Source organism: Falco naumanni, chromosome 20 (assembly GCF_017639655.2).
Source record: "Falco naumanni isolate bFalNau1 chromosome 20, bFalNau1.pat, whole genome shotgun sequence".
NCBI lineage: Eukaryota > Metazoa > Chordata > Aves > Falconiformes > Falconidae > Falco > Falco naumanni.
Window position 1 is genome coordinate 3,605,697 of NC_054073.1, and position 26,040 is coordinate 3,631,736.

Here is a 26,040-nt window from a genome sequence, read left to right on the forward strand (position 1 = left end):
TCCCCGTGCCCCGTCCCGCGCAGCTCCCCTCCGGGCCGCGGGGGGCGCTGTGGCCCCGCGGCGCGCTCGGCGGGCGGAAGGCGGCTCCGGCGGCGGCCGGGGCGGACGGAGGGCGGGTCGGCGCCTTTGTGTGAGCCGAGCCGGGATGGTGCGGGGCGCCGGGCGGGTAAGGAGCGCTGCCGGCCCGCAGCCCCGCCGGCCCCCGGCTGCCCCCCCCCGGAGCCCCGCTCGGAGCCCCGGCGGCCCCGCGCCGCCCCCCCCCCCCCCGGGGGCCTCCCCCTCCCCCCCCGACGGGGCCTCCCGCCGCCCTTCCCCCCCCCCCCCCCCCGGGGCTCCCCACGCGGGGCCTTTCCTGCCCACCCCCTCGGGGGGTCCCATCCCCCCGCCCCCGTCGGCCTCTCGTTGCCCGCTCCGTGGACCCCCCAGCCCCGTGCTATCCCACGTGGCTCCTGCAGCCCCCGGGGGTCTCTGCCCCCCCCCCCCCCCCCAACTGCTCCCTTTTCCCCTGCGGCAGGTTCGGGATTCCCTGTTCCCCGGGGAGGGGAGCCTCTCCCCGCCCGGGGCTTCCCCCGGCTTCCCGCAGCCCCCCGGGCCCCCCCTTCCCTTCTCCGTCCCCAGGCCGGGACCCCCAGGCTGCAGGAGCTGCCCACATCCAGGGTTTTTCTGGGCTGGTGAGCATTTCCCCCTCCAGAGCCTTCCCCAGCCATCCTCATCCTCCCTAGCTGTGCGTGGTATTCCAGGGGCCGTCCCTGCTTCCATCCCTGCCCCCATCCCTGCCTCCGTCCCTGCCTCCATCCCTGCCTCCATCCCTGCCTAAGTCCTGGGGCGTCCCGGGGGCAGGACGAGCCCCCTCAGCCCCCTTTAACCTTTCCCGAGGCAGCCCCGTCTCCTTCCCTCTCCCACAAACTCCCGCGATCTGACAGCTTCTGGGGTCCATGTCCTCTGTCACGGGGAGCAGCAGGCAGGGGGTTGGGGACAGAGCCCCCTGGGTATGTCTGCCCCGCGTGGCCCAAGAGCTGGCCGAGCACCCATGAGTGGGACAGGGGGACAAAAGCGGTGGGACAAGCTGGGAGGATGAGCTCGGGTGGGGAGTGCCAGGGAACATGGCACAAACCGCCCAGCGAAGAGTACCGAAAGGTGCTGCAAGTGCCGGTGTCGCAGAGGAGAAATCCCAGGGGACCCAGAGAACCTGGGGGAGAATCCACGATTCCAGCCCTCCGGGAGAAGCGTTATCCCTGGGGGAGAGGAGGATCTCCGTGTCTCAGGCACCAGTTGGGGCCGTTTCAGAGCTGAGTGGGGCTGCAAGGCAGGGGGACCTCTGCCCATGCCCAAATAGAAGCAGGATCTTAAGGCTGCCACTGGCAGAGTAAATGGCTTTTTATTTTGTCACCTCGCACCTTCCGCTTTGTACGTCCTTCCCTTCGCTTCCTGAAGAGTCAGCCGTTGAAGTTCCCGGGGAGGTTTTAGTCAAGCTCTGTCTAAGCAGCTGTGCTGCTGCTTCTCCGTTGCTCGTCAGGAAGGTGGAAAACTTGAGTATGACTAGAACGGTGTCCTTTGGCTGTTAAGGTATTAACGTTTTTTGCATTTTCCTCTCTCTAGAGCCGCTTGCCCTGCCAGTTTCTGGATGCCAAGCACCTCCTGCTCAAGCAGCTGATGAATGCGTGAAGAAGAAGCTGACCAGGAGAGGGACTCTTAAGCAGCTGCTAAGATGGGCATGAGGATCAAGTTGCACAGCACCAATCACCCCAACAACCTGCTGAAGGAACTCAACAAGTGCAGGCTCTCCGAGACCATGTGCGACGTCACCATTTTGGTGGGCACCCGCTCCTTTGCTGCACATAAGGCTGTCCTGGCCTGCGCCGCAGGCTACTTCCAGAACCTCTTTCTGAACACGGGGCTGGATGCTGCTAGGACCTACGTAGTGGATTTCATCACGCCAGCCAACTTCGAGAAGATCCTCAGCTTTGTGTACACCTCAGAGCTCTTCACAGACCTGATCAATGTAGGCGTCATTTATGAGGTGGCAGAGCGGCTGGGCATGGAAGATCTGCTGAAGGCCTGCCACTCAACCTTCCCCGACCTGGAGAGCTCAGCCATCACGAAGCAACCCTCCCTGTCCATGAGCGAAGGCCGGTCAGGTCCTCTGAGCAGCACCTCCTCGGAGCAGAGCCATTCGTTGGGGGAAATCCGGAGCGGCGGGGAACATTTTGGGCCCGAACGGAGTTACGTCTTGCACGGGGAGGTGTCAGGCAGCTACAAAGAGGACGACAAGAATACTGTGAGCGAAGCCAGTCAGATGCTTCCCCTGATGCATCCCCAGCAGCCTCCCAAGACAGAGCAGGAATCAGACCAAGGGCAGTTCGCTCCCACCGCGGGGATGGCGGCGCAGCCCAGCTTGGGCAGTGTGAACATCATTGTTCAAACCACTGCGAGCTCCTGCCAGCAGTATAAGGTCCAGAGCAACGGTGACTACGGCAAGGGCAGCTTCTTTACCGCTGATCCTTCCCTGGACGTCTCCATGGGGAGCAACTCCTGTCCCAGCAACAGTGACCACTCCAAAGAGCAAGGTTTCGGGCAGATGGATGAGCTTCAGCTGGAGGATTTGGGCGAGGACGAACTGCATTTCGAAGATGCCAGCGAAGAGCTGGGCCCCTCAGAAGAAGTTATTGAGCTGAGCGACGACAGCGAAGAAGAGCTGGCCTTTGAGAACGACAGCCGGGACAGCAAGGCCATGCCCTGCCAGGTGTGCAAGAAGGTCCTGGAGCCCAACATCCAGCTGATCCGCCAGCACGCGCGGGACCATGTCGATCTGCTCACCGGGAACTGCAAGGTCTGTGAAACCCACTTCCAGGACCGGAACTCCAGGGTGACCCATGTTTTGTCCCACATCGGCATCTTTCTCTTCTCCTGTGACATGTGCGAGACCAAGTTCTTCACCCAGTGGCAGCTGACCCTCCACCGACGAGAAGGGGTCTTCGACAACAACGTTATCGTCCATCCCAGTGACCCGCTGCCGGGGAAGATCCCCATGTTTGGGGGGGGGCCTGGCTCAGAGCTGGCGTGCGCCGCCTGCGGGAAGCCTTTGGCCAAAGATTTCCACAACGTCCGCAACCATATCCTGGACCACGTGAACTTGAAAAGCCAGACGTGTGTCGTGTGTGACCAGAGGCACCTCAGCCTCTGCAGCCTGATGTGGCACACCCTGTCTCACCTGGGCATCTCGGTCTTCTCCTGCTCCGTTTGTGCCAACAGCTTTGTGGATCGGCACCTCCTGGAGAAGCACTTGGCCGTTCACCAGAACATGGAGGAGGCTCTTTTCCGATGCCACTTCTGCGGCCAGAGCTTCAAGCTGGAAGCGGCGTATCGTTACCACGTCAGCCAGCACAAGTGCGGGGGCAGCCTGGACATCCGACCCAGCTTTGGAGACCGTCTCCAGCAGCAGGGCCTGCAGAAGAGGAAGCTGCCGGAGGAGTTCCTGAGTGAAGACCTGGCGCTGCAAAACCAGCCAGGCAACAGCAAGTACAGCTGCAAGGTCTGCGGAAAGAGGTTTGCCCACACCAGTGAGTTCAACTATCACCGGAGGATCCACACCGGAGAAAAGCCCTACCAGTGCAAGGTGTGCCACAAGTTCTTCCGCGGCCGCTCCACCATCAAGTGCCACCTGCGGACGCACTCGGGAGCCCTCATGTACCGCTGTACTGTGTGCGGGCATTACAGCTCCACGCTCAACCTTATGAGCAAGCACATAGGTGTGCATAAAGGCAGCCTGCCCCCAGACTTCACCATCGAACAGACTTTCATGTATATCATCCATTCCAAAGATGCGGAGAAAAACACGGACAGCTGATGGGGCGAGGCAGGGCAGAGCCAGCAAAGGAGCAAATGCTAATAACAGAAGCTGTGGAAAAAAAAAAAAAAAAAAGAAAAAAGTCATTTATGTTATTTAATGGTCAGGCATCATGAATGGAACCCTCCTTTTTATTTTTTTAAATTTTTTTTTTTTTTTTGGCCTTGCTAGGGCATTTTAGATTGGTGGCATTGTACAAATTAACAGCACGTAAGCTACATCACTGTTTCCAAGAAGTCTGTCGTGTTTACTTACCTCTGGTCCTGTTAGAGGCCATCGAGTTCTGTGTTCTTAGCATTTCTCACTAGGTTTGGAATCTAGATTATATTATTATTTTTTTTAACCTTTTAGCCCACTTGACTAGGCTAACCCTCAGTTTGACCTTGTCCACAAACTGATGCTGCTAAGATTTTTCATATCTGACCTCAGTAGAGAGGGACAGAGCCAGAGCAGGATAGTGCTGGACTTGAAGAAAAGGAAAAAGGAATTAAAAAAACAAAAAGAAAAAAGAAAAAAAAGACTCATTCTGGGCATCACTGGGGTTCTGCTGCTATTGCGAGGAGATAAGCAAAGTCCATGTCACAGAATCAGCTTGACGTCGTTGCTTCGTTGCAGGGGAGATGAGCAAGCACCTGAGTGTGCGTGTGCAGGTGAGGAGGGATACCTGGTGGTAAACAAGTAGGAGGGTGATTGTCGCTGGCGAGGGCAGTTCCCAGTTCCCAGGCAGCAGCGCTGGTCCGCAGGAGCCGTGCCCGAGCCGGGAGCGTGGCCGGCAGTTCCTCTGCCGTGCCTGTGACACACCGCTCAGTCGTTCCCCCGGACCCCATCTCCGAAGGAGGAGATGAAGGAGTGACACCACCTCTCTGAGGAGCCCGAGCAGCCGGGCGGCCGCGTGGAAGGGAAGAGGCAGGTGCATGAGCAGAGGGATCTCTCGGAGGAGTTGCTGAACTGGAGAGAGCAGGGGAAGCAGGTTCGTGTGGTGGGGTCGACTGGTCCTTGGGAGATACTTTGTGGTGGCGTGGTCACGCCTAATTTCTGCCAGCCTGCATCTGGCCATTGAGAGTGTGCCAATGTCTCCTTGGCTCTCCTCTGCCGACGGCAGCCGTGCACATCGGGCTCTGCCGGCGCGGTGTGTCCCAGGGCTGCCAGGCGCTGGAAGCGCTGGATGCCAGAGCGCAGCATCGCTGCGGCTGCATGGATGCCAGCAGACAAGACACGACGAAGCTGTTGCCTTAACCCCCAGGAAGGTACCTCTGAGGACTCCTCTCTGCTCTGGGGGTGGCCCCCTCCCGCGGCTGCCCGTCGTGGATCGCCGCATCCCGGACATGTCTCGTGGCAAACGTGCGTTGCAGGATGCTGTTGGTGCGATGTGAGTTCGTACACCTTGTGTCAGATCGTGCTGTTAAGTTCAGCAGGCGCTGGCTGGGGCTGCAGCAGAGCAGCTCTGGGGGCCGGCGGCAGCAGCAGAAGCTGCCGTGAACCTCAGCTCAGCCTCTCCCAGACATGCGTCGGGTGCGGGCTGGGGGCTCCTCGGCGCGGTGGGCTCTCCCAGCTGCGCTGGCGAGGTCAGCCCTGTGCTGGCAGTGCTTACACCAGGAAGGGTGGGGATTGGCTTTTTCCCATGTTATCCTGCTGTGGGGCAGAGGTGGAGAGGAACAAATATTTCCGATGCCGCAGCATGAGTTGTGGCTGCCCTTAGGTAACTCATTCTACCTCACAAACAGGAAGCGCTCAGGGCTGTCAAGCCACAGTCATAGTAAATTGGCTCCCGCGCTTCTGTAAAGATATGCTGTTACAAAAAGAAACTAGTGATTTGCAAACCCCGTAAACTCATCCCGCTTTCCCCTCCTCTCGAAGGGACAACCCACGGCAGAGGAGCGGCGTGGGCTGGGCGCATGGTTGGTGAGCTAGGAATTCCTGGGGGTCGCTCCCCCCGCTCCGCTGTGGCCTTGGGCAAGTCACTTCACTTCTTTGCCTCAGTTTCCTCATCTGTAAAATGAGGGTGGTTACACTTGTGGTACCTACCTACCTCCCAGGAGCGCGGTGAAGTTTGCTGGCTCGTACCTGCGAAGCGTGTGGGGGATGCAAAGCATCTAGTGCATAATGGTGCTTAGCGTCCCAGGGAAACGGCAGCCTCCGTTGTTTCTCATCCTGTACCAGTTCCTGGACCTGGCCGGGTTGCTTTACTCCTGTTACAGCCTTCCCCATCGAATGATAATTTCCCTTTAGCCCCGTCCCCCTTGCGGTCCTGCGAGACGAGCTCTGTAGCAATATAAGGAGTGGGGGGTGGCTCAGCACCACCGTGTCTGCGGAGGGGCTGGGGGCGGCGGCACTGGGGAAGCAGGAATGTGTGTGCTGGGGGGCAGTGGTGCTGTGACGTCTCCTGGACTTCGCAGAGCGCATCTCCGCGTCAGCTGGGCGCATCGCTGTCGGGAGCAGGAGGAGCTGGCAATCCTGGGGAGAGAGGAGTCGGAGGGTGCAGAGGTGTGCAGCTGCTGGAAGCCCCTGCCCCTGCCCCTCAGCCCCAACCGCCCGGCCATCCCTGCCGTTTGCCTCTAAAGCTGCGTTTCCACCATGGCAGCTCCAGGTCCGGCCCCGCTGTGACGGGGGAAGAGACGAGAGCTGGTGTCGAGCCATGTCCCCGCCATCAGTGCTGAGCCCTGGCTCGACCTAATGACCCTTCCCAGGCAGCTCCTTCATCCTGAGCTTGTGTCACCCTCAGTCACCCCCCGGACCTGCAGTACCCAAGTCCGACCCCGCTGCACGGAGGTGGGGTGGGAGGAATGGACCTTGCTGAGGAGAAACGAGGGGCCACAGGGAGCTTGTGTCCTTTCCCCAGTCCCTGCAATACCAGAGAAGTTTGGGGCCAGCTGAGATCGCCCTGGGGGGGTGTTAAACTGGACTTGTCCTGATTTTGGTGCCTGGAGCCTGTTTTCGGAGGAAGGGAGGCACCAAAGTGATGGCCAACGCTGGGGCTGGCCAGGCTGTGCCGTGTCTGCTGCTGGAGCTCTCGTTTCCCAACTCTGGTCTTGCGGTACCGGTCGGCTGCCAGGCTGCGGTCGGTGTTCTCTAGCTGCTCTGCGGAGCCATGCTTAGCTTAGTGCTGAGTTTAACAAAAAAATCATTTTGAGAATGCATGGCGCCCTAGGGAAAGCATGGGATTTGACGACGGTTCGCTGGAGGCTCCTCCGGGAGCTCTTGGAGTTATGAGGTTTCTTCCATTGTCCTGGTGGTGGCAAGACGGGCTGGTAGACAGGGATGGATGCGGCCGGCTCTGCTCCGGAGACTGCTATGAAGGATGCGAGGGGGGCAGGCGAGGCTTGGGAGAGCCAAGTCCTTAAAGCCTCGAGACCCTCCGAAAATGTCCCAGAAGCTGCGATGAGCTTTTGGATGGCTTGAAGCGCTGCCCCACCGCAGCGCCTGCAGCCCCGTACCTAGCTAAGCTGTGAAGCAAAAAGCCTTTTGTGCACATAAACCAAAAAGAGAAGCTTTTACACTGAAACACTAACGGGCAAAGCAAACCCACCCTTCTGGACACAGGTCTGGGAAAGCAAAAGCCTACCGCGCCTTCTGCCCGTTGTTTTTAGTTGTGGGATGGGGAGAGCACTCGGGTCCTGGTGTTTCTGTGTCTTGGATTCTTTCCTGTGTTATAACGAATCATTCCCACTTGAAACATCCTGAGATCTGCAGCGAGTCTTGTCTGTGGAGGGGGTGCAGGGACAGCTCTGGACCTGCAGCGCTCCCTGCTCCTCCTCCTCGGGGTTTTCCCAAGAGGGGTCAGAGACCTGAGCTCCCTCCCCTGGGAGGGTCCTGGGCCTCTCCAAGCCCCCAGCCAGTGCCAGGGCTCTGTTGTCCCTGTGCCCTTGTGGCATGGCTGTCCCCGAGTCCGGCCAGCCTGGCTGGGAGCTCCGGTGTTCCACCAGAAAGCTGTGTGGCTGGGGAAGGTGGGATCGGCCGGAGCGACGGGCTCGTCCCGGGTCCCCCACAGGCTGCGTTGCCCCGAGGAGCCGTAGCTCTGACCGACCTGTGGGGACTACACTTACCTACCTCGCCTGGGGCAGCCGTGAGGTTTAACTCGTGTTTGCAAAGTGCTTTGAGACCCTCGGGGTGCAGGGGGGGAACGCAGAGGGAAAATGCTTTGCTGGGAGCTGCGCCGGTGGCGTTTGCAGAGAGCGACCGGGTCGTTGGTCCTCACGGGAAACCCTGACATAAAATCCCCCTCTAAAAGGCAGTGCTTCGAGAGTGGTCTTATTCCAGTTTCTAAAACACGAAGTTCAGTTTGATTCTCCCCTTTCTCAAAGGATCCAGGTCTCTTATCAGAATAATTAAGCAGAAGAAAGAAAAATGAGTTGAATTGCTGTCTAACCTTTCTGTTAAGTTAATAGTAGGTACTGACCTCCTGATATTTAAGTGTTTACTATCTATTTGCTGTAAAGTTTTGTATATTTTGTAAACTTTCCCCCCAAATAGTAGATGTCTAAAATCGTTGTACATCGGGTTCTTTTATACTCCATTGTTCAGCACAAAGTGTGGTTTTTATTTAGAATAATAAAATGGAAAATGTTGACCTCTTGTACCTTGCTTCTTTATAAAAGAACTTGTTTCTTTAAATGTGCAGATTGGCATTTCTGTCTCCTCAGGAGCGCCTGGAAAAGCACGTGAGCCATTCCTGGTATCCTGCTCCTGTGCTGTGCTCTGCAGGATTTGTGGCACGAGTCCAGGCAGCCGGGGCCTCTTCCTCGCCGCCTCCTCCGGCACCCGGAGCGGCGCAGGGAGAACGGACTCGGGCATTTCTGCAGGCTGTTCCCACAGCAGGTTGGGAGCAGAGCCCTTGTTAGAAACCGTTTAGGAAATTCTCGGGGTCTCTGTTCCTTGATAAGCCCTTTCCACGCTGCCAGCGCCGTGTTTCACTGCTGGCTGGCAAGCCAGATCAGCGGGCGAACGCTGCTGGCGTTTTCAAAAGCCGCTTTACCTGTTCTCCAGCAGCGAGGTGTCCTCTGGGGTTGGGGTGACCTGCCTGCTGGGTTGGCCATCAGCCGGGGCCAACTGGTCTCGGTCACCGCTGGAGCAGCTTGGGCAGAGCTTACCTGGTGGGACAGGTCACCGTCGCTGAGCTGGCGACCAGCAGCGGGCACTGGAAAGTCACACTGGGCAGATGGTCCGGCGGTATGGGGCCAGTAATTGCTAAAGGAGCCCGTGGCTGGGCCAGGCCACCCTTGGGTGGTGAGGGCTTCACAGGGGGGCTGAGACCCCCAGCTAAAGGACTTGCTGGGTTTCACACCCAGGTTGCTGCGTGGGGCTCTGTAAGGGTTTATTTGAGGCCACTCTGGCCCTGAGGTCTATGAACAAAGTTGCAGATACATTAGAAGAGTAAAAAAAAAAATTTATTAAGCCAAATACCAAATTTTACATGTTTCAGTAACTTGACATTTAATATGTTGTTGCCCTGGTTATGTCACACATCAAGTGTCTTGTTGCAGTGCGTTATCTTCCGTTTTTTCATAGCAAATGGCAAGGTGTGGGCAAGAGGAAGCCCTGGGGCAGATCGGGGGTCAGAGCTGTGGGTCGTGCAGTGCGGGGCCGCCTTTGCGTTCACCGGCCGGCGCTGGGGCTGCGCGGCTTGGCTGTGCACGCGTGCGCGGGAGGGTGACAGGGACAAAGGCACTGAGCTCCCACGCCGGTGCAGGTGGCGAAGGACAGCCTTCGCCCCGGAGGGCTTCCAGTCCGAGCGGCTCTACGAGTTGTGAAACTGTAAGTAGCAACCGAGAAGAGCCATGAGTTGCTGCCCTGGACGGGTCCGAGGGGATTGGCCTCCTCCCCAGCTGCGGCACAAAGTATTTCTGTGTAAGGGACAGGTTCAGCTTTTTCTGCCAAGGCTGGTATCCCCTGGTAGTGAGGAGGAACATCTCTGTGCACAAGGAGCCCTGAGGCATTTAGTGATTTACCCCTCACGGGACCCCTGTAAATAGCAGCGCTGTCCCCAGCCAGTCCCACGATAACCGAGGGTCCGTGTCAGCCCCGGCTTCTCCCGCAGCCCAGGACATCCTGCTCCCCTCCCACTGCTCGGTGCTGCAAGCATCCTGTCCCGAGATTTGCTTATGCTTTGCTTTTTCAAAAATGTGTTTCTTGAGCAGCTCAAGGCCACTGGTAGATTTATGGGCTCCCAGTGACTGTCGCTCTTTCACCTTCCCCCGCCGAAGGCTTGACCTGCAGCACATGACTTAGCAGAATCCAGACGACGATGAACTTTCTCCGGATGCTCCAGTTTCTTACACCGCCACAAGTCCAGCCCGTGCTCCGGCTCCGAGGGTTTCTGCACACCTACGTGTTCCCACGGGGCACGCTTCAGCATGACTTTGATTGAAAGAGAGTGGGCGTGAAGGGCTGCCGGAGGCTGCCGACGTTTAGAAACACAACCAGTGTCCTTAGAAACCCACCAGGAGATGCTCTAAAGGAGGCTGGGATTGATGGGATGGGTCTCCTGCCGCAAAACACAAGCTGGGAACCCCACCTCTGTTGCCACCGGTCGCGTTTGGAAGCAGCCGTGCCCAGTCAAACCCAGTTTTCACCAACGCTCATTTACCACTGGGTTAGCAAAATTGCTCTCAATGAGTCGCTAATTTTGAATCGATCCTCCCCTCCCTAAAGCTCAGGTGTGTGTCATGCCTCTCGGGCTCACGTTGCCTTCATTTCACTAAAATCAGGCTTCCAGCCGTTTGCCAGGCATGGGGAGGAGCGGTTTGTGTTCCAAAGGGATGGATTTCCCCTCTCCTGCTCGGGGTGGCATCGCGGCAGAGGGGCAGCATTTGCCGGGCACCTCTGCAGGGACGGGGCTTGTGTGTGACAGTCAGGGGGTGCAGAAAATCCTGTCCAGGGAAAGATTTGCACGCCCCCAGCCCCACGGCTCAGGGGTGGTAGGGGGGTTGTGCCCCAGGGGGCAGGTTTGTGTTCAGACCTCCAAGCAACGCGCTTTATTACTGCAAGCGTTTCTCTTGGAAAACAGGAAATATCTCTTTCTCTTATTCTTTCTTTAGCTAAATAGATCCGTTACGGCAGGACATCAGAGGCAAGGTGCCTGTAGCTCCCCGCACCGTCTCGTTTCACGTTTGGCACCCAGCCCTGCCTTCAGAGCACAGGAGGTGGCCCGCCGAGAAGTCTTGTTTAAAAGCAAAGTGTCTGCTCATCACCAGGAAAAACAATCTCACTGACCTCAGTGAGCGCAGGGAGCTGCCCCCGCCCCACAACCACTCGCCAGTGATGAGTGGGAGAGTCCGATCCCCCTTAGTTGGGAGGGTTGTTGTCCTTTGCGATGACTATGGAGTGCTGTGTGGTGGAGGAGGAATTGCCTGCGCCCTTCTGGCTGCCTTGGTCTTTGGGGATGTACTTGACCACGGCGGAGATGAGCTTGCTGCGGAAGTTTTTGCTCAAGAAGTTGTAGAGGATGGGGTTAATCACGCAGTGGAGCAGGGTGAAGCAGTCTATGATGTCGTAGAAGAAGTAGAGGAAGTGGGCAAAGGTGCAGTGGAGGATGATGTGATTGCCGTCGAGGGTGAGCAGGGTCAGCATGATGTGGAAGGGCAGCCAGCTGATGAGGAACACGATGATATAGGCGTAGATGAGCAGACAGTGCTTCTTGCTCTCTGGCTTGGCGCTCTTGATGAACATGGCTGTCAGGATGTTGAAAACAGTGATGATGGGGAAGGGGATGAGGAAGCCAATGGTGGTGGTGGCCAAGCTAACTGCCAGCGCCCACTCGTCATAGGTCTCGAAGGGGGCCATGAAGATGCAGATGGGCTCTCCGGTATTGACCAGCTGCATGTGAGCAACCTCCAGGAATGGGATCGCTGCTGCCAAGACCCAGCTGCAGGCGCAGATGACGCGGCGTGCGCGGTGCTGGTGCTTACGCCAGAAGAGGGAGGAGCTGGTCAGAGACACGTAGCGATCCACGCTCAGGCAGGTGAGGAAGAAGATGCTGGCATACATGTTGGCAAAGTAGAAGTAGTGCGTGAAGCGGCAGAGGAAGCTGCCCCAGAGCCAGGTGTAATCCAGCATCACCTCCAGCATCCAGATGGGCAGCGAGAGCAGCACTCCGAGGTCAGCAATGGCCATGTTGATGATGTAGAGGTTGACCAAGCTCTTGTTGCCCCGTGTCTGCCAGTTGACCCAGATGACAAGGAGGTTCTCCACCAAGCCCACCACAAAGATGACCAGGTAAAGGATGAAGAGGACCACCCTCTTGACATTCTCATCCAGGCTGAACTCGCAGAAGGTGTAGGTGTAGTTCAGGAGGTGGAACAGCTCGGACCAGTTGTGGTAGTCCCTGTACTCGTTCAGGAGAGTGTGCGTCTCGATGAGGGCAGTGGTCACCTCAGCCATCCTGGTAGCTGCAAGGAAAGGGAAAGCACTGAGCCCTCGCAGGAGCCTCCGAAAATACCCCAATGCATATTTTTTTTAATCCAGTTTTTACTTCTATGGTGACTTCTTACATCAACCCTCAAAAGGTGCCGTATCCCCATCAGGTGATAACCTGACGTCCCAGACAACATGCAAGCCACAAACACCAGCCGCCCGTGCACCCACACGTGCTCCCAGGTGGTGGCTGTCCCCTGTCCCCCAGCCAGGGCCAGGGTCAGGCAGTGCTGGGGACCAACGGAGGGGAGGGACGAAGGACAAGTGAGATGCCTGCAGCAAGATCGGTCACTGCAGGAACGGAGCTGACAACCCAGGAGTGCAGCAACGTTCAGGGGGGAGCTGCCCCCATCAAAGCTCGTGCTCCGGAGCTCAGGTCCTGCTGCCACCGAGCCTGTGGGACCCCTGACCCCCAGCAAATGGCTGCGAGGTGGCCGGGGCATGGGCAGGCACCGGACCATTAAATGCGCCGGTGACCACGGCTGCTGGACCCAGCACTAGCAGGGAAGCCCTCGTCCCCCACCCGAGCCCTTGCTGTGCGGTCGCTTCATAAACCCAGCCCTTGCTCTGCCGGTCTCACAGCTGCGTTTCTGGGAGCCGTCGGGACTTCCAGGTAGGTGACAAAATTATAAACTTAGGGGAAATGCAGTTGACCTTAACATCCTTTTATTGCCCCAAGGGTAAGAGCTCTGATGCCAGCACAGCTGCATCCGCACGGTGAAGACACCGTGGAGCCCATCCAGCCTCGTGCTGCTAGAAGAGCTCATAAGACCAGCCGTTCCCCCGGGAGAGCCGGAGGAGCGTGCCGTGCCACCGGGAGAGCCGGAGGAGCGTGCCATGCCACCGGGAGAGCCAGAGGAGCGTGCCGTGCCACCGGGAGAGACGGAGGAGCGTGCCATGCCACCGGGAGAGCCGGAGGAGCGTGCCATGCCATCGGGAGAGCCGGAGGAGCGTGCCATGCCGCCGGGGTGTTCCGTGGCACTCGGTGCCCAGCAAGCCGGGGAGCACCACAGCCAGGCATCCCCCAGAAGAGCATCAGCCCTGTGGCAAACGGCACCCACCCACCCGCTCCTGAAACCAAGGAGGAGAGGAGAGCGAGCCCCCCGGGGCTGGAGACCCCTGTCCCCATGGCTGCTCAGCCTCCCACCCTCACCAGGCTGCAGGTCCTGAGAGAGGCCGGTGGGAGAGGGGGCAGAGGGGCGCGGGCAGGGGGGAGAGGCGGTGGCTCACCGGTGGCAGAGCTGAAGGCTGCGCAGAGGGGCTGCTCGGGGAGCGTGGCGATCCTCTCGGCTCGGCAGCTCACGTGCCTCTGGCAGAGCCGAGCCGCGGCGGCGCGGAGCTCAGGGTGGGCTTGTTGGCTGCTTCCCGGCAGGAAATGACTGTCGTGGTCCGACATCCTGAGACAGCCCAGTGTGGGTGACATTTGACTTGATTTCCAGCCGCGGGGCTCAGCTCCCGTTTGATTTTGCTGCAGGGCTGGGGGATGAGCGCAGGGAGGCCCCGGGCAGGTGTCCATGTGGAAGCTGCAGGTGCCTGGGGATGGAGCGGGGCTCCCTGAGGCTCCCCGGGCCGCTCCCCTCCACCGTCACCCCCGCTGGACCCGGCTGCCGTGGCCCCGTGGTCTCCGTGGCTGGATCCCACGCAGGTCCCATTCTGACTGTGGGCAGGAGGGGAAAATACATCCTCAGGGATGGACCCAGCTGGGCCGGGTCTTCCCGCGGCCATGGAGTCCCAAGGCATTAGGATGGGTGCAGGCGAACGTGCTGCCAACTGTCCCTGATGCTCACGCGATACCGGGGCGAGCTCAGGGTTTGCTTTTGGGGGAAAAGGGCTGAAAGTGGAGCATCTCTGCCAGGTCAGCACGGCCCATCGCTCCCAGCTGTCGCAGGACCTGATGGTAGATGGCTATCGCCACAGAAACACTTCTGGCCCGGCAGCAATTAATCATCGAGCCATGATTGCCTGGCGGTTTTGCAGGGGAAGGGAGGGGGCTTGAGCCTTGCCCTGGCACTGGGGAGGGGGCTGATAGGCAGAAAATTTTGCAACAAGCTGCAAGTCCTGCAAAACAATTGCAGGAAATCTCCTTTTCGAGTGCAGACAAGACTTTGTGATCAACAATCGGCTCGGAAGGAAGGCACGGCCGGAGCGGGGAAGCACGAGGGCACTGATAAGTCGGGTCTCACAACAACAAGCCCGGCGCCGATGACCCGGAGCGCAGGTACCCAGCCCCAGCAGGACCAAGGCCCTGGGTTGCAAACAGGAACTCAGTGGCTTTGTGCTCGCCCTGAGCGCCACGGGGCAGGTTTCACCTCGGCCGGGGGCTGGGGGCTGTGGGGGGCTGCGAGGGGCTGCTCTGCCGCCCGATGTGCTGGAGGGGCTTTGTCTCCCTGGGAGGCAGGGATGCTGTACTGCTTCTGTTTAACAGGTCAGGAAATTTCCACGCCAAACTCTCCGATCGAGAGCAACCTGGGTGCCGTGGGGGTGTGAGTGGGGGGCTGCCGATCCCGGCGGGGGCAGCGAGGTCCGGGAGCCGGTTGTATTTCCAAGCTGTGGGGAGCGGAACAGGCAGCTCAGCCCATCTCCCCATCCCTGCCGCAATTCTCAGGGACCCCCAAGGCTATTGGCACCCGAATGTGTGCCCAGGAGCCCCCGGCCTCCCTAAGGGTCCTGTTCTCCCCTTTGTCTGGAGATAAGTGGGAAAAGGCTGTTTCCTCTGCAGAAAGTGACCGCTTCAATCCGAGTGGGTCCTTTGGAGCCCAGCGGATCAGGGCTCGGGCGGATGGTGCGCAGGAAGGCGCGGGGGGGGGGGGGCTGGTAATGGCCCTGCTGAGCCTGGCCGGTTCCTGCTCCACCTGCCAGCACTTCGCTGTGGGGTGCGATACGGGCATCGGGTCCCCCCCGGCCGCTGCCAGCCCCCTGGGGAGTGGGGGGCAGCACAGACCCAGAGCAAGGTGGGCTGCAGGCAGTGGCAGCGCCAGGGATCTGCCGTCCTCCTGCCCTTCCCTCCCTGGGCAGCCGGGGATGCTGCTGGAGGGATGCAGGCACGAGGGTCCCAGGGCAGTTGCAGCCAAGGCCGCAGTGCACGTGAAAGCCTGGCACCTCGGGGACACGCGGGCCTGAAACGTGACATGTGGGGACTGCTGGGGACGTCTTACTGGTTTACTAAGCCGAGCAAAGCGTTTAGGAAAGCTTTCTTGGCTGGGGAAACAGCTCGGCGAGTTGTAACACAGCTTGCACAAGAGCCCTACGTGCTGCCTTCCGTCCTGCTGCAGCTTCTTGTCCCCCTGCCCTCGGTCGCAGCCCGGGGGGGGGCCTTGGGCTCACGTGGGCTCAGTCCCGCACGCACAGGAGCAGCACGGCGTGGGTGGGAGCGGGGCTGCTGCTAAAGCTGCTCTTGTCCTGAAGGCAAGTGCATAGTCTCAGGGACCTAACCCCCAGCTAGTCACCACTAATCAGCCCTTAATTAGAAGTATGAAGGATGTGTGAGTCACCGGCCACACGCCAGGCTCCCCGTGCTGTGCTGGCAGTGTTATGGGTAACGGTGGCACCTTTTCCAGCCCATCCTCTCTCTGGCAGCTGAGCTGCATCCCCAGCCACGCCGCGAGCTTGTCCCTACCGGGGCAGCTTCCTCCGTGCTGGACCAGACCACCTGCTACCAGAGCAGACCATGGACAACGGGCCGCTTGGTTGCGGGTGTTGTGCCGGGAAGGGAGCACCGGCTGCCAGGGCTGAGGTCACCCATGGGGGAGCTGGGAGGCTGCGGCGGCACTAAAGGACCCCGGAGCAGCAAGAGAGGATGGAGCAGTTCCCAGCCAGCTCTTGGGTTTACCTGTGCAAGGGAGGAGATGGGGAGCTGAGGGACAAAGCCCCTGCAGTCTGACCTGGACAAACACATGGAAAAGCTGGGATATGGCAGAATGGGGAGGTCCCAGAAGAGCTGGAGTGAAGCACAACAGCTTTGGGGATCTTTGCAAGGAGCAATTCTCTCAGCTTTCCTCAGAGAGGGAGCGGTGAGCCTGGAGGATGCCGAGGCTGGTGCTGCAGAAAGCACTAGGTGTGAAGGGGAAAACATCTTTAACCATCTCCCAGGGCAGCAGCATCCCTCCGGCATGAGCCAGCGATAGGGAGCCAGAGCACCGCCGGCACCTGCGACGGCCCCACAGCTGCCATCAGCCATGCCCGTGGTGTGGACTGGCCCCTGAATCCAGCTGCAAGGAGAAGCTGGATCCCCCAGTGCCGCCACCACCCCCTCAAAGGGCTGCAGATACGATCCTGTGCCGCAGCTTGGGCATCCCCGGCTGTGCGGCTGCTCTGGGCACAGCCAGGGTCCTGCCACCGGCTAGTGGGGACCCACCAGCACCACATGCCCCGGCGGGGTGATGGCCCGGCGCCGCGGCCAGGCGGCTCTCAGACACCTCCAAGGCTGGGGTTCACCGCGGGCAGCCCCTTGCTTTGCACCAGCTTTATTGAGCACATTAACAGGGGCTGGAGGTGAGCAGGTGCCCGTGTGCACTGTGTCCGCACCCCCAGCCTGGTGGCCACCCTCAGGGGTGCCCAGCCGTCCCCCCGGCCAGGACGGGCAAGAAGAAGCTGATGATGGTGTCGCTGAGCCAGGCTGGGCAGTAGCTGAGCGGCAGGAAGACGAGCCGGGCGTCCCAGCCAGCCGTGTAGCGGCTGCGGGGGAAGCGGGCGAGCAGCCCGTGTGCCATGGCATCGGTGACAGGGGACAGGCAGGAGCTGCTCAGGCGGTGCAGCAGGATGGTCCTCCTGGCATCTGGGTGGGCAAGGCGGGGGGGTCAGCCCAGCCCGGCACACTGGCGGTGCTGGGGTCACCGGGGAGTGCTGGGACCACGCGGGGATGTACTCACAGGTGTCCAGGTAATGGTGGCCGTAGGCTGCCTGGGTTTCTGCCGGGAGCTGCCCCCAGACGTGCTTGAAGCCGTTGATCAGTGTGGTGGGGTTGACTATCTCTGTCCGGAAGGCGCCGGGTTCGATGATGGAGACCTGCACCCCGAAGGGTCGCATCTCACGCCTGGATGGGGAGGGACCGTCAGCCCCACGGAGGGAGCCACCACCCCAAGCCGGGCAGGGGCTTTGGGGGGACCGAGCTATGCAGGGTGAGGGGGAACCGTGACCCCCCCCGCCATCCCCTGGGTGGGCGTGGGAGAGACCTCTCCTTGCTCAAGAGTTTCCCAGAACTTTCTCTCTGATTGCAGAGCTGCTGCTCCGGCTGTGCCCCCATTTCCCAACCCGGGGGTGACAGTGTTGGTGTTTCACAAGCCCCCCTCTTGCCTCGCTGCTGCTTTGCTCGGTGGGGAAGGACGTAACTGGGTGCAACATAAAACCTTACGTGGGGAAAGTGGGGCAGAGGCGCCCGGCACGCCTACACCTGCCAGCACACACCCAGCCGCTGGACAAGCCCCGGCACAGGGGCGCACCAGGGGCCACCGACCACCACCACCATCATACCGGAGACTGTCAGAGAAGGCCTCCACGCCAAACTTGGAGATGCAGTACCCCCCACCGAAACGGGAGATACGGCCCAGGATGCTGGCCACGTTGACCACCCGGCCCCGCGCCCGCCGCACCAGGGGCAGGAGGCTCAGCGTCACCTCAATGAGGCCAACCAGGTTGACATCCAGCACCCTGACGAAGTCGTCTTTGGTCAGCCACTCATTCGGGGCAGTGGGGTTGCTGATGCCTGCGTTGTTCACCAGCCCCCAGAGCCCTGGGGAGAGGGGACGGGGTGAGCCGAGGCTGCTGCCCTGCTCACGGTCCCGTGCCAGCCCCGGCTGTGCCAGCACAGGTCGGCGAGGTGGCAGGAGGGCTGGCAGGGGTGACGATGGGGGCGGCCGCCCCGTCCTACCTTGGTCACCCACACGCTCCCGGACCCAGGCGGCGGCGGTGGCGATGCTCTGGCTGGAGGTGACGTCCAGCAGGAGGGTCTGCAGGCGCGGCGAGGTGGCCGCCCGCAGCCGCGCAGCCCCGGCCTCGGTCAGGCAGGCGGCCAGCACCCGCAGCCCACGCGCGTCCAGCTGCTGGGCCAGCAGGTGCCCGAAGCCGCTGTCGCAGCCCGTGATCAGCACGTACTTCTCGGAGAGCCCCGGCACCATCTGCCGCTCCCGGTGCCATCGCCGCAGCAGGAACAGCCCCACCAGCACCGCTGCCAGGTACAGCCACATCCTCGCGCACCGGCACTGGCTCAGGGACAGCCTTCTCACAGCCCGCGTTCATGCCGTATATATAGAGGCTGGTGAGGATGCCCGGCCCCAGCTGGCGCGTTGGGCAGTGCTGGGGGGAGAGCCGGGTGCCAGTGGTGCTCTGGTGCACGCCGGAGCGTGGGCAGGATTGCAGCAGCAGCTGGAGAAAGTTTTGCGTCTCGCAGCTGTAATCCATGGCTTCGTGTCGCACAGATCCGCGAGCCTGGAGCTCTGGTGTGGCCTCTGATGGCTGTTTGTGCCGGCAGGGTGGATCCAGCTGCCCCACGGAGCCGGGCTTGGCTGACCTCCAAACACCGATGGCAGCACCCGGTTGCCGAGTTCTCCCTTTGCTGGCTGCGCTGTGCTCGCCTGGCTTCGGTCTGGGTGGGGGCGGTGGCTTTGTCCCCTCACCCCAGGATGGGCCCTGCGTGAGGAGGTGGCAAAGCTGCCGGGGTCACCCAGGACAGAAGGGGTGTCCCCAGCCCCACCATGCCCAGGCACCGTTTGCTGCAGCAGGGCAGCCGTTGCTGACCGGGTGCTGCGGGTCCGCAGAGCCACGCAAAGAGGCAGGGGCTGCTCGGGGTGTCCGAGGGGCAACGAGGAGGAGGAGGAGGAGGAGCAGGACTCGACCAGAGGCTGGCCAGCCCTGCCCAGGGGGAAACCTGCCCAGGATTGTGCTGGGCTGCTTTTTATTCGTGTGTGTTAACTTCTGGAGCACTGGCTTGGGTGAGCGCAGCTCTCACACTCCAGCGAGGGCTAGACCCTGCACGGAGCAGGCGCTTGGGGGAACAGCCAGAGACCCCGGGAGCTCCCATGGCATGTCATGGCACAGCACAGCGTGGCATGGCACAGCCAGCAGCAGCACCGGTGATGTCGGAAAAGCAGGGACACAGCCCCGGTGCCACAGCCCCTGCCAAGGCTGAAACGAAGCCAGCCAGGTGGGGAGGAGGAATTGTCTTTATTCAGAAGCAAACGGCTCTGCTAGCAGAGGACAGCGGGTTGTGAGGTGTACGCTGAGTTCGAAATTCAGGAATCTATTGGCACAGTCTCGGCTGCGGTGGTGCCGGGTCCCATCCTGCGCTGCTGGCCCCGGCTGCCGCTGCCTGTCGGCTGCCTGCCCCGCATCCCTGCCTCAGGCATCCCGGGCAGGCCTGGGGTAGGACCAGGTGAGGACAACGTCGGTGAGGGCGGAGGGCAGGTAGCTGAGGGGGATGTAGAGCAGCTTAGCGTCCCAGCCTGCCGAGTAGCGGGTGCGAGGGTGGCAGCTGGTCAGCGCGTGCTCCATGCAGTCCGTGACCAGCCTCAGGTTGGAGCTGTATTTCTTCTGTATGTTCCTGAGCGCTACCGAAACTGCAGAGGCAGAAAGCGCTGCTCAGCCTGCCGGGCTCGGACCCTTGAGCCAAGCGCAGCTGAAGGGCTCAGGGGCACGACAGGGCGGTGGGGCGCCCCGTGGCCCCAGGGATGTGCCTTGTGTCAGGAGAGGAACAGCATCACTTCACCTTTAGGTGAGGTACTTACACTTCTTCAAGTAATTCTCCCCATAACTCGCTTTCATTTCCTCTGGGAGCTTCTCCCAGGTAGAAATAAAACTCTTCTCCAGGTTCTCGACGTTGGTGATCATCGTCTTGAAGTAGCCTGGCTCAATTATGCTGACCTTCACCCCGAAGTTGTGCATCTCAAGCCTGGAAGGGATCACGCCCCATGGGACGTGGGACCAGCACCCGGGCGCATCTGCCACCCGCCGGCATGGGCTGTGGTGGGCACCGGCTCTGGCGCAGGACGCACGGCAGCCTCATGCCGGAGGTCCGGCGGGGGGAGCCTGACCACCCCAGCAGACCCCCCGCCAGCCCCAGCATGTGTCCAAGGTGGTGCGTGAGCAAACATCTGCTGAGTCTGGATGGGATGGGGCCAAAGCAAACCTCAGCACCGCGGGGCCATTGCCCGCAGGATCCGGCGTGGGGGCGATGGCCGATGGGGGAGGCTCAGCGCCGGGGCAGGCAGCGCCAGCTGGTGTGGCCACAGCCTCCCTGCCACTGGGAAGCCATTGGGTGGGGGAATGAAATCAAAGCTCTGCCCGGTCCTTTGTACTCCTGTACCCTGGGCTGCCTCTGCATGAACTTGGCTGAACGCGGAGCAGAGGCCGCCAGCAGCAGGCAAGGGTCCCTCCCAGCGGGGGATCGCTCCCACGGGACCCAAGGCCCGCAGCTGTGGCACAGGGCGCTCTGCCCCCCACTCTGTGTGTTAAGCATCCCCACAGCCCCTAAAACAAACTCCACCTGCACTCGTGGTCGCAAGAGGAAGGGGCTGGAGAGATGGAGGCTCTGCTGGGCAGAGCCTGGGAAAGCAAACCGGGAAAGCAGAGCGGGGGACAGCCGTGCCAGACTTACCGGAGACTGTCGGAGAAGGCCTCCACGCCAAACTTGGAGATGCAGTACCCCCCACCGAAACAGGAGATACGGCCCAGGATGCTGGCCACGTTGACCACCCGGCCCCGCGCCCGCCGCACCAGGGGCAGGAGGCTCAGCGTCACCTCAATGAGGCCAACCAGGTTGACATCCAGCACCCTGACGAAGTCGTCCTTGGTCAGCCACTCATTCGGGGCGATGGGGATGGCGATGCCTGCGTTGTTCACCAGCCCCCAGAGCCCTGGGGAGAGGGGACGGGGTGAGCCGAGGCTGCTGCCCTGCCCACGGTCCCGTGCCAGCCCCGGCTGTGCCGGCACAGGTCGGCGAGGTGGCAGGAGGGCTGGCAGGGGTGACAATGGGGGCGGCCGCCCCGTCCTACCTTGGTCACCCACACGCTCCCGGACCCAGGCGGCGGCGGTGGCGATGCTCTGGCTGGAGGTGACGTCCAGCAGGAGGGTCTGCAGGCGCGGCGAGGTGGCCGCCCGCAGCCGCGCAGCCCCGGCCTCGGTCAGGCAGGCGGCCAGCACCCGCAGCCCACGCGCGTCCAGCTGCTGGGCCAGCAGGTGCCCGAAGCCGCTGTCGCAGCCCGTGATCAGCACGTACTTCTCGGAGAGCCCCGGCACCATCTGCCGCTCCCGGTGCCATCGCCGCAGCAGGAACAGCCCCACCAGCACCGCTGCCAGGTACAGCCACATCCTCGCGCACCGGCACCGGGAAGAGACTGGGAGTCGAACCGGGAGCCGAACCGGGAGCGCTGCGGACCCGGGAGCGAACCCGGGAGCGGACGCCGGAGCCGACCCGGGAGCGGACCCGGGAGCCGAACCGGCAGCGGACGCGGGAGCCGAACCGGCAGCTGCTGACCCGGGAGCCGACCCGGCAGCGGACGCCGAAGCCGACCCGGGAGCGGACCCGGGAGCCGAACCGAGAGCGCTGCGGACCCGGGACTGGGCGGCTCAGGCCGGACCTTGGCCGTGCCCGCGCGGCTGTCAATGATTAATTAACGCGGCCACGAGCGGGGGAAGGGCCCCGGTGCAACGGCGGCGGGAGAGTGCGGGGGCGGCCGTCCCCCTCCCGATCCGGTCCAGTCCCCTCCCCCGCCGCCCGCCCCCCCGGGGCTCGGTGCCGTCGCGGTGCTGACACTTCAAGCCCGGTGGGCGGCAGGTCCCGGGGCTGCGGGCCCTGCGCGGGGGTCTGCTCCGGTCCTCGGGCTACCCGGGGGTCTGCTCGGGTCCCGGTGCTGCGGGCTGTACGCGGGGGTCTGCTCGGGTCCCGGGGGTCGGCTCCGGTCCCGGGGCTGCGGGGGCTGCTCGGGGGTCTGCTCCGGTCCTGGCGCTTCCCTCTGGCAGCAGCCGGGTCGGGTCCGGTCGCAGCCGTGCGCCCGCCGAGGACCCGTTAAACCGGGAGCGGGGCAGCGCCTGAGGGTTCCGCACCCCCCGCGCTGCCCCCCGGGACCCCTCGGTGCTTGGCGCGCCCCCGCGCTGCCCCCGCCCCGGGGCCGGACTACAGCTCCCGGCGGCCCCCGGTGCCCGTCCCCGGTGCCCGCCCCCGCCGCTTCCCGCCGCCACCCGCCATGGCGCCGTTCGAGCCGGAGGCGCTGCCCGAGCTGCTCCCGGTCTTCTACCGGCGGCTCTTCCCGTACGGCGCCTACGGCCGCTGGCTCTGCTACGGCGGCGGTGAGCGGGGCGGGGGGCAGCGCGGGGGTCCCGGGGGCGCTGGGGGTGCCGGCGGGTGGGTGCCCTGACCGGGCTCTGGGGCACGGGGGGGAGCAGGGCGGGGGGGGGGCAGGGGGGGAGGCAGTGAGGGCCCCCCCCAACCCGCCCGCGCCCCCGCAGTGGTGAAGAACTACTTCCAGCTGCGGGAATTCTCCTTCACGCTGCGGGACGATGTCTACGTGCGGTTCCAGTCCTTCGGCAGCCCCCAGGAGCTGGAGCGGGAGCTGCAGAGGACCAACCCCTACAAGATCGATATCGGGGCCATCTACTCCCACCGGGTGAGTCCTGCGCCCCCCCGGCACCGCGACCGGGAGCCCTGGCACCCTCACCAGGAGCCCCACCGGTAGCCATGGCATCCCAACTGGGAGCTCTGGCACCCCAACTGGGAGCCCCAGCAGCGTGGCACCCCAACTGGGAGCCCTGGCACCCTGACCAGGAGCCCCAGCACCCTGACTGGGAGCCCTGGCACCCTCACCAGAAGCCCCACCAGTAGCCATGGCATCCCAACCAGTAGCCATAGCACCCCAACTGGGAGCTCTGGCACCCCGACTGGGAGCCCCAGCATCATGGCACCCTGACCAGGAGCCCTGGCACCCTGACCAGGAGCCCTGGCACCCCAACTGGGAACCCTGGCACTCTCACCAGGAGCCCCGACTGGGAGCTACGGCACCCTAACCGGAAGCCTCCAGCACCATGACCAGGAGCCCCAGTGCCATGGCATCCCAACTGGGAGCCCTGACCAGTAGCCCCGGCACCCCAACTGGGAGCCCCAGCACCCTGTCCACTAGCCCTGGCACCCTGTCCTCTAGCCCCGGCACCCCAACCAGTAGCCCTGGCACCTCGACCAGTAGCCCTGGCACCCTCACCAGGAGCCCTGACCGGGCGCTCTGGCATCCTGACCAGGAGCCCCAGTGCCCTGGCACCCTGACTGGGAGCCCCGGCACCCTGTCCAGTAGCCCTGGCACCCTGACTGGGAGCCCTGGCACCCTGTCCAGTAGCCATGGCACCCCGACTGGGAGATCCGGCACCCTGTCCAGTAGCCATGGCACCCTGACTGGGACCCCCAGCAGGAGCTCCGGCACCCCAACCGGGAGCCCCAGTGCCAGCCGGCCCCAGGGGGACACAGCCCCAAGCTCATGGGGTCCCCAGCCAGCGCTGAGCTCATCCTGTCCCACAGCCCAACCAGCACAACACGGTGCACCTGGGGGGGGCCTTCCAGCCTCAGGAGAAGGAGCTGGTCTTTGACATCGACATGACGGACTACGACGACGTGCGGACATGCTGCAGGTTCCTGGGGGTGTTCACAGCACAAGCTGGAATAGCTGGTGGGTGTTGGGGGGGGGTGTGAACGGGCACGGGGCAGCCCTCTGACCCACCACGCTCTGCCTCCAGCTCAGCTGACATCTGCTCCAAGTGCTGGACCCTGATGACCATCGCCATCCGCGTCATTGACCGCGCGCTTGTGGGTGAGGGTCTCGGGGACCTATGTGGCCCCGTCCTCATGCACTGAGGACGCGCCCAGACCATGCTTTGCCCCATAGAGATACCAAGACCCCAAAGCGGGGAGCGGGGCAGCGCTCTCGTGGGGCTGGGGGGAGCAGAGGATGCGGTGGTGCCCGGCGGGTCGGCAACGCTGCCAGGCTTAGGCAGACGCTGCAGCCCATCCCAGCGCGCTCCTGCAGCCTGGCTGTTCCCTGCGCAGAGGACCTGGGCATGAAGCATCGTCTGTGGGTGTACTCGGGCCGGCGGGGTGTCCACTGCTGGGTGTGCGACGACGCGGTGCGGAAGTGGTCCCCGGCGCTGCGGGCGGCCACCGTGGAGTACCTGAGCCTGGTGAAGGTGGGTGCGCGCAGGGCCAGGCACCCCCTGCCCACTCCCCAAGGTTGACCACCGCTGTCCCCCCAGGGCGGAGCAGAGACTGTGAAGAAGGTGAACCTCTCCGAGCCCATCCACCCCTTCATCAGGTCGGTGGGGACACCCTTGCCCAGCCCCTACAGCCCCCAGCCGTGGGGTGCTGAGCCTCTCCCCGCTGCTCCGCAGGCGGTCGGTCAGCGTGGTGGAGAAGTACTTCGAGGCGTTCGCACTGGTGAGCCAGGACATCCTGGGCAGCCCGGAGAGCTGGGAGAAGGTGCTGGCACTTGTCCCGGAGGATATCCTTCCCAGAGCGGCCCCACCATCCCGGGTCTGGAGGGAGGGTCCCTGCGGGTGGAGCGGGGTCGGCTGTGTCCGTGATCAGCCTTGACCACCGGCCACAGCACCGTGAGCTGCTGCAGGGCGAGTTCCCCAAGAAGCGGGACTCGGTGCAGCGCTGGGAGCTGCTGAAGAGCAGGATGGAGCGGACGCGGGTAAGTGGCTGTGGAGCTGCCCCAGGCAGGGGGCCAGGTGCTGCTACCTGCCCCGCTGCCCCCTGACCCACCTATCCCCACAGCGGGGGCCGGGGGCTGGGAAGAACACGCCGTGCTACGCAGACTGGGAGATCATGCTGCAGTACTGCTTTCCCCGCCTCGACATCAACGTCAGCAAAAGCATCGGGCACCTGCTGAAGAGCCCTTTCAGCGTCCACCCCAAAACAGGTGGCTCTGGTGGTCTGTGGGGACGGGGACCCCCGGGGCCGGGACCCCCAGCAGTGACTCCCCTCTCTTGCAGGTCGTATTTCGGTGCCGCTGGATCTGCAGCAGCTGGACCAGTTTGACCCATTTGCTGTCCCCACCATCAGGTACGTGAGCAGGGCAGGCGTCACAGGGGGTCCCGGCTGTACCGGCAGCCCCCCCCCCCCCACATCCCACCGTCTCCCACAGTTCCCTGTGCCAGGAGCTGGACACGGCTGGCCAAGACGGGGAGCAGGATGGTGAGGAAACGGAGCCAAAGCGCCGTGTGCGGGGTGAGTGGGGCCGGGGCTGGGGCACTGGGGGTCCCCACTGCCCACTCCTGTTCCCACTCAACCCCCTGAATCCTCCCAGACTATAAGAAGACGAGCCTGGCGCCCTACGTGCGGGTCTTCGAGCAGTTCGTGGAGGAGATGGAGCACGCCCGGAGAGGAGAGCTGCTCCGCAGGAGCGGTAAGTGCCAGGCAGGGATGCAGCTGGCAGGGGGACCCTCAAGGGGACCCCAAAGGGGACCCCCATGGCTCTGAGAAACTGCTCTTTTTCTGTAAAAATTCCCATTTCTCCTCTCTGCAGACCTACAAGGAGATTTCTGAGGCCTCCAGGCTGCCATGGGACCAACTGCCATCACCAATTCCGGTGTCATCACCTCCACCGCCAGCTGCCGGGGGTCCTGGTGCCTCTGAGCTGGGGCGCGGGCTCCCTGCTCCCCTCCCCCCCCAGCCCCACGCGGGCCCTTCCCACCTTTTGTACCTTTTCTACGCAAAGACCATTAAAAGTCTGTGGTCACCCGCGTGCCTGCGCCCGGGACGCGCCCAGGTGGGAGGGGGCCGGGGTCCCAGCCCCACAGCGGGGGGATTCGGC

The 26,040-nt window shown here is 62.6% G+C and overlaps 5 protein-coding genes across 8 annotated transcripts; 2 read left to right on the forward strand and 3 right to left on the reverse strand.

The window, feature by feature from the left end:
• Positions 1–86: 86 nt before the first annotated feature.
• On the forward strand, positions 87–8,414 carry ZBTB39 (zinc finger and BTB domain containing 39). The gene is made up of 2 exons (XM_040618540.1): positions 87–166; positions 1,600–8,414. Exon 2 carries the CDS (start codon positions 1,709–1,711, stop codon positions 3,845–3,847), a length of 2,139 nt encoding a protein of 712 aa, XP_040474474.1. The 5' UTR covers positions 87–166; positions 1,600–1,708; the 3' UTR covers positions 3,848–8,414.
• Positions 8,415–9,213: 799 nt separating this feature from the next.
• GPR182 (G protein-coupled receptor 182) lies at positions 9,214–14,118 on the reverse strand. The gene is made up of 2 exons (XM_040618683.1): positions 13,487–14,118; positions 9,214–12,231 (listed from the first exon to the last, which is right to left on the reverse strand). The coding sequence occupies exons 1-2, from the start codon at positions 13,770–13,772 to the stop codon at positions 11,129–11,131; spliced, it is 1,389 nt and encodes a 462-aa protein (XP_040474617.1). The 5' UTR covers positions 13,773–14,118; the 3' UTR covers positions 9,214–11,128.
• Positions 14,119–16,785: 2,667 nt separating this feature from the next.
• LOC121080002 (retinol dehydrogenase 16-like) lies at positions 16,786–21,635 on the reverse strand. Its single transcript, XM_040577870.1, has 5 exons — positions 21,558–21,635; positions 18,123–18,439; positions 17,726–17,984; positions 17,125–17,288; positions 16,786–17,030 (listed from the first exon to the last, which is right to left on the reverse strand). Exons 2-5 carry the CDS (start codon positions 18,436–18,438, stop codon positions 16,801–16,803), a joined length of 969 nt encoding a protein of 322 aa, XP_040433804.1. The 5' UTR covers position 18,439; positions 21,558–21,635; the 3' UTR covers positions 16,786–16,800.
• LOC121099620 (retinol dehydrogenase 16-like) lies at positions 19,396–21,785 on the reverse strand. 4 transcript variants are annotated; one of them, XM_040618800.1, is made up of 5 exons: positions 21,754–21,785; positions 21,241–21,589; positions 20,844–21,102; positions 19,975–20,138; positions 19,396–19,806 (listed from the first exon to the last, which is right to left on the reverse strand). In XM_040618800.1, the coding sequence occupies exons 2-5, from the start codon at positions 21,554–21,556 to the stop codon at positions 19,589–19,591; spliced, it is 957 nt and encodes a 318-aa protein (XP_040474734.1). In that variant the 5' UTR covers positions 21,557–21,589; positions 21,754–21,785; the 3' UTR covers positions 19,396–19,588. The 4 variants fall into 4 exon arrangements, with proteins under 4 accessions (XP_040474734.1, XP_040474735.1, XP_040474733.1 ...); XM_040618801.1 differs by having other exon boundaries at positions 21,241–21,582; positions 21,723–21,778; XM_040618799.1 differs by lacking the exon at positions 21,754–21,785 and adding an exon at positions 21,655–21,735.
• A 608-nt stretch (positions 21,786–22,393) lies between these two features.
• PRIM1 (DNA primase subunit 1) lies at positions 22,394–25,965 on the forward strand. Its single transcript, XM_040618715.1, has 13 exons — positions 22,394–22,534; positions 22,694–22,851; positions 23,751–23,860; positions 23,966–24,039; positions 24,276–24,412; positions 24,479–24,537; positions 24,614–24,723; positions 24,827–24,918; positions 25,002–25,146; positions 25,220–25,289; positions 25,372–25,454; positions 25,534–25,632; positions 25,753–25,965. Exons 1-13 carry the CDS (start codon positions 22,432–22,434, stop codon positions 25,770–25,772), a joined length of 1,260 nt encoding a protein of 419 aa, XP_040474649.1. The 5' UTR covers positions 22,394–22,431; the 3' UTR covers positions 25,773–25,965.
• The last annotated feature ends 75 nt before the right edge of the window (positions 25,966–26,040 follow it).

What these genes read in the sequence shown, in the direction of transcription:
- LOC121099620 (XM_040618800.1), bottom strand. Translation starts at nt 21,556, where the DNA reads ATGTGGCTGTACCTGGCAGCGGTGCTGGTGGGGCTGTTCCTGCTGCGG. An exon ending in GCCTTCTCCGACAGTCTCCG is followed by an intron (nt 20,139 to 20,843) that starts GTAAGTCTGGCA and finishes GATCCCTTCCAG; the next exon opens with GCTTGAGATGCACAACTTCG. An exon ending in GGAGAATTACTTGAAGAAGT is followed by an intron (nt 19,807 to 19,974) that starts GTAAGTACCTCA and finishes CTGCCTCTGCAG; the next exon opens with TTTCGGTAGCGCTCAGGAAC.
- PRIM1 (XM_040618715.1), top strand. Translation starts at nt 22,432, where the DNA reads ATGGCGCCGTTCGAGCCGGAGGCGCTGCCCGAGCTGCTCCCGGTCTTC. An exon ending in GACGTGCGGACATGCTGCAG is followed by an intron (nt 23,861 to 23,965) that starts GTTCCTGGGGGT and finishes CTCTGCCTCCAG; the next exon opens with CTCAGCTGACATCTGCTCCA. An exon ending in AGTACCTGAGCCTGGTGAAG is followed by an intron (nt 24,413 to 24,478) that starts GTGGGTGCGCGC and finishes CTGTCCCCCCAG; the next exon opens with GGCGGAGCAGAGACTGTGAA.
- LOC121080002 (XM_040577870.1), bottom strand. Translation starts at nt 18,438, where the DNA reads ATGTGGCTGTACCTGGCAGCGGTGCTGGTGGGGCTGTTCCTGCTGCGG. An exon ending in GCCTTCTCTGACAGTCTCCG is followed by an intron (nt 17,289 to 17,725) that starts GTATGATGGTGG and finishes CTCCCCATCCAG; the next exon opens with GCGTGAGATGCGACCCTTCG. An exon ending in CCACCATTACCTGGACACCT is followed by an intron (nt 17,031 to 17,124) that starts GTGAGTACATCC and finishes TTGCCCACCCAG; the next exon opens with ATGCCAGGAGGACCATCCTG.
- ZBTB39 (XM_040618540.1), top strand. Translation starts at nt 1,709, where the DNA reads ATGGGCATGAGGATCAAGTTGCACAGCACCAATCACCCCAACAACCTG.
- GPR182 (XM_040618683.1), bottom strand. Translation starts at nt 13,772, where the DNA reads ATGGACACCTGCCCGGGGCCTCCCTGCGCTCATCCCCCAGCCCTGCAG. An exon ending in AGCCTTCAGCTCTGCCACCG is followed by an intron (nt 12,232 to 13,486) that starts GTGAGCCACCGC and finishes CTTTCCTTGCAG; the next exon opens with CTACCAGGATGGCTGAGGTG.